General features: G+C 44.4%; 1 protein-coding gene across 2 annotated transcripts in view; it reads left to right on the forward strand.

Annotated features, from left to right (window-relative positions):
• Positions 1 to 3,392, forward strand: part of LOC106941338 (sodium- and chloride-dependent creatine transporter 1-like) — a 24,661-nt gene extending 21,269 nt beyond the window's left edge. For both annotated transcript variants that reach the window (XM_015024320.1, XM_015024321.1), the window contains exon 13: positions 321 to 3,392. In XM_015024320.1, the coding sequence (XP_014879806.1) occupies positions 321 to 455 (135 nt within the window). In that variant the 3' untranslated portion in view covers positions 456 to 3,392. The remainder of the gene's footprint in view (positions 1 to 320) is intronic.
• The last annotated feature ends 1,704 nt before the right edge of the window (positions 3,393 to 5,096 follow it).

Genomic DNA, 5,096 nt, shown 5'->3' on the forward strand with positions numbered 1-5,096 from the left:
GGAATGGGGTGGAATGGGGGGGAATGGGGAGGAATGGGGGGGAATGTGACGGAATGGGGCGGGTTTCTCTGTCCGGTTCCAGCTGACTACTGGCTCCGGTTCCTAGTGAATGTCGTCAATGTTTCTCCATTGTTTCAGTTGATCTTCTCACTAATCGGTGTCGAAGTGCAGATCCTTGCGACCTCTGACCTTCAGAGATCAGCAGGAAGGTCTGCCGTTCTGGAACGGATGGGTTGGGTTCATTGTCCCCGGTGAATGCGGACTGGCTGAGAAGCCAGAGGTGCAGCCATGTTGGTGATCATGACTTCTCTGTGTTGCAGCGCTGGGCCCACCTGACCAGTCCCGTGTGGGGCCCACACCACCTGGAGTACATGGCCCCTGACATCGGGCCCCTGAGCTCGCTGACACCCGGTTCTGATGACAACAAGGTCATCATCTTTGAGAGCGTCATGTAGACCGGACCTGCCCACCCCTCCCAAGACAAGATGGCCGACCTCCACCCTCACCTCCCACCGCTTTCTGCGCAGGGCATCATGAATGAGCTGGACTCTGATTGGTCCCCACAGCAACCAAAGCTTTTTCCAGGTTCCCTTGGGACTTCTGGTTCTGTTGGGTTCTGGTGCTCCTGATTTAGGATGAAAGGCGGATCATGACGATCCCAAACAACTCGTCTTCCAGTGAAGGCCACAGGGTCAGTTTAGTCTTGGGTCGGATAGACGGTCACCACAAACCTGAACCAGACAAACAGCCATGATGGACTCACTGTCAGCCAGAACTTTCAGCCGACAGAGTTTGGATCGTTGCTGTTTGTCAGGACAGACAGAGTTCTAGACAGAAGCACCGACTGGTTCCCTTCAGGTTCTGTGATCAGATTTCCAGCCATCTGTTCTCATCCGAGTGCCAAAAGGTTCTGATGTCAGAACTGGGCTGCTGCCAGCGACCCGGTTCCTCTGCCTCGTCAACGCTGCGGTCCAGTTGGTTCTGCCCATCTTCGTTGGGTTTCATCCCGCTTCCTCTCTTTCTCCTCTTGTTAGCAGAAGATTAAAATGCTTTACTGGTTCTGTCCATAAACCCATCAGAATTGGTAACCGGGTCAGAAGGAGAGTCGTTTTGATCCGAATGTTGTCCGGAAACCTGAAGAGAGCCGGCGGACTGACGGCGTTACCGAGCGTTGCCTTATGTTGTTGTCTCACCTTTAGAGTTCAAACGGTTGACCTGTGACCTCTTGTCTGCTGTCGGTGGGCGTGTCTAAGACTCTGTCTCCTAGCAAACAGTTAGCATCCCGCCGCTGCCGGGAAACGAGCATCCAAATGTGGGAAAACCAGATCCGTTTGCACGTTGTTGTGAAATAATGAAAAAAATCAGTTTTTGTTTTTGTAAAATAAACAGAAGTTTATTTTTTGGAGGCTTTTATTTTGATGAAGAAATCTCTATATTGAATCTTTGAGCTATATCTGATGCAGTACTCACTATGATGATTTTTGGCTGATTGTTCACGTTCGGTCGGCGAACACGATCCACCGCTTCAGTCCTACCTCACTTCTCTTTCAGACTTTCAAAATAAAACACATGAGGGTTTGTTTTTTTTTAGCCGATGTTTGCGGTCTGTGGGAGTCGGAAGAATCAGAACCCGCTGCTGGTTCTGATTCTTCAGCGGGTCGTAAATCCCAAACAGGAAACAGGAAACCCATATGGTGCTGCGGCGGCTGACGTGAACAAGCAGCAAAGGCCGGTGCTTTTATTGTGGCAGGTTTGCTGCGATGCAGTGATTTATGAAAGGGAAACCTGTCCTTTATTTTAACGTTCAAAGTGCTAAAGCGTTTCCATAGTTTTAGCTTCAGGTGACCTTCTGTGTTTTTCCCTCAGACGTCCCGCGGCTCACATCACTTCATCTGCTTGACGTCGGCTCCGTTTTCAGTTTGACCATGAAATGAATCTTCAGTCCTGCTGTTCTGCTAACCTGAAACCTGAATGTTACCAGAAAAAAGTCCGAAACATTCAGCATCAAACTGAGCAGATTTCAGCGACAGGTTGATTTAGGCTAAAAACTTTATCAAACAATTATAAAAGCTGATCAACTACAACAAGGAGATGTTTGGTTCCCAATCATGCAAACTTTCTCATTATTTAAATCTGAGATCAGTTTGATCAATTCAATTTCATACTCTGTCTTTTTCAGGTCAACATGTTCTTCCAAGCAAAATCACAAGGAAAATAATAAAAAGGTACATTTTTATGGCCAGTCACGGTCATCTTGGAGTTTCCTGATGGAGCAAACAAAAACCTGATTAGTAATTTAGGATCAAAATTTGAATTTGAACTTTCTTTGCTATCATAGAAAAGAGTAAATCATCTGCATAGAAATGTAGAAAACTGAGCTTAGAACGGACAATTTAATGTTGCTTCAACCTACAGAGAATACCCAGATATATATCATCCAGATTAAACCTGGAGAAATTAACTGAAAAAATAACTATACGTAAAGATGCATCAGCTACTTTTAAGCACTGAAGAAAAATGAACAATGCTCAAGTTATTAGTTTCAGTTGGATGTATTAAAATATCTGAGATATTGGCTCAATGTACATGACATTAAAACCCAGATGAGAAGATCCTTCTTTGCATTAATTGGACTAATCTGCAGCTGTGCTTTTAACTCATCATTTTGTGAAAAACGTTGTACGTTTAAAGCTGAATATGTTTAATTTCTTCAGTCTGTGTGGGTCTGGATTGGAGCCTGGAGGAAAAACTTCTTAAATCTGCAGCCATGTTTAAATGTTATTTTTCATCTGCCAAAAACCTGCTGACCGAATCTGAACCGAGACCCGGAGCGGAGCAATCACATTTTCACTCCACAAATTTAACCAGATTCTTCTAAATTAGTTTTTTTATGGATCTGTGTCAAAATTTAAACGCCTGGTCTGAAGAACCGGTCGGTCCCAAACCAAGGAACTGGATCCAGTCGGAGCTGAAACTCTGATCCAGGACAGGGATGTGGGAAAAAGCAGCCAGAGCTGAACAGAAAACAGATTTATTATCTGGTGTCAAAGATTAATTTCAGATGACCCGAATGAGACAAAAAGAAATTTGGTCCAAAATCAAAGGGAGCCAAATGGGTTCAGTCCGGTCGGTCCGGTCCGGTTTCATCTCAGATTCTGTCAGTAAACTTCAGTTTGCCAAGTTGTTGAGGGGAGCGTCGGCTTTCCAGAAACTTCCCTGCTGTTCTCTGAGCAGATAAAATTTGTATTTTGATTTTCTGTCAGAAAGAAATGTTTAAAATGGGACTGAAAAAAACTAGCGAAGGTTGGAAACATAATAGAAAGAGAGGATGTTTGATTTCTTTAACACAACGCGAAAAAGCCCAAAAGTGCGGCAGAATAATCAAAGCTGGCCTCACACAGCAGGGGGCGCTCTCCTCCTGATGCTAAACAATCATGTTTGGGCTCGAAACACAAAGTAGGAAAACTTACATTTTGTTGCATTAAAATTAGATGATGAAAATAATTCATTTTAAAAGTCTGACAAAGAGAAGAAGCTGGACGATTTGCTGCCACCAAGTGGTCAGAATTAGTCACGGCAGCACATTGTGACAAAATGTTTTTTGCTGCTTTAAAGCATGAAAACATTATTAATAATAATGAAAGGAGAGAAACAAGCCCTCTCTCTAACTTCAAAAATCTACTATAATGGATTGGAGTTGAAAACCCGACTTAAAGAAATTCTGCAATTTTTCTGATGGACACAGAACCAGAACAATGCCGTCCAACAAGCTTCTACTGTGAACAGAAGAAACGTCAGGAAACAGATAACATGTCGTCACTGTTAGGTCTTCATGTTTCACCAAACCAATATTCATCCGAAGCAAAGATCGGAGCTTCGGAGCTGAAAATGTTTGACTCCTGCCCGTTTCCAGCCCAAACGGAGCTTCCTGTTGTGTCGCCGTGACGATCCGTCCTTCGTCTGCAGACCCGGTAGTTCGACTTTTAGCTGTGAATGTAGTGAAACTTGGGCTCTTTGTTAACGAGTCACCAGCCAAACATTAAGGTAGAAGACATTAACTCTGAGCCCTGATGATGCCATCTGTGTTGTACCAAGTGTCAAAACCGAAGCAATAAATCTAACGTGAAGACAAACCGCTGCAGCGTCTTTGTGGTTGTTGGGCTGGGAAGAGTCTTTAGGCTGTGGGGTTTATCTGATGGTTGAATTATTTCACTTTAGACTAGATGACGTCAGATCAATAATCTATGAAGGATCGATCTCCTGTCTGAGCTGCTGCTGCGCCTGCAGAAACGCACCAACAGGAACCAATCAGAGCCAGGAGGTGGGGCTTAACTCTGCCAACCGCTTCATTTACTTGCTGCTAATGGCAGAGAAACAATTTACTGTTATAAAAACTTTATCTGCTGTCAATGGTGGTTATGCTAACTAGCCTAGCATTCATGCCAAGCTGTGCAGTGGTGAATCCGCTGCAGTGTAGCATGAGGATGATTGACAGCGCTAAGACCCGCCTCCTGGCTCATTGTGTCTCATTGTATCACTATGGTGGCAACTTAAGGAATATGAAAAAAACATAATTTATAATCATTACATACTGCAGCTTTAGAGCGCTTGGATCATTTTGAATAAATAGGAAGCAGGAAATAGAAAAGAGTTTCCTTCAATGACTGAAGGCCATTCAGAAGAAATTATAGATGGAAGACACCATCAGCACAGTATGATAAATAATAAATCAACCCCAAAAACTTTCCTAAACTAAAAACCTCCCAAAGTACCGGAGCCAGAAGACTCAGTGGCTCCGAGTCAACAAGTCTGCAGGGTTTCAACAGTTCAGCAAAATCTGCATCCACTCCATGAATTTGAGAAGAACTGGGTGGTGTACAACCAGATGGTGTAGAACTGGGTGGTGTAGAACCAGGTGATGTAGATCTAGGTGGTGTAGAACCGGGTGGTGTAGAACCAGGTGGTGTAGAACCAGGTGGTGTAGAACCGGGTGGTGTAGAACCTGGTGAACCGGGTGGTGTAGAACCAGGTGATGTAGAACCGGGTGGTGTAGAACCAGGTGATGTAGAACCGGGTGGTGTAGAACCAGGTGGTGT

This window comes from Poecilia latipinna, unplaced genomic scaffold, assembly GCF_001443285.1.
Source record: "Poecilia latipinna isolate Pla-1442-1.1 unplaced genomic scaffold, P_latipinna-1.0 Scaffold3615, whole genome shotgun sequence".
Taxonomy (NCBI): Eukaryota; Metazoa; Chordata; class Actinopteri; order Cyprinodontiformes; family Poeciliidae; genus Poecilia; species Poecilia latipinna.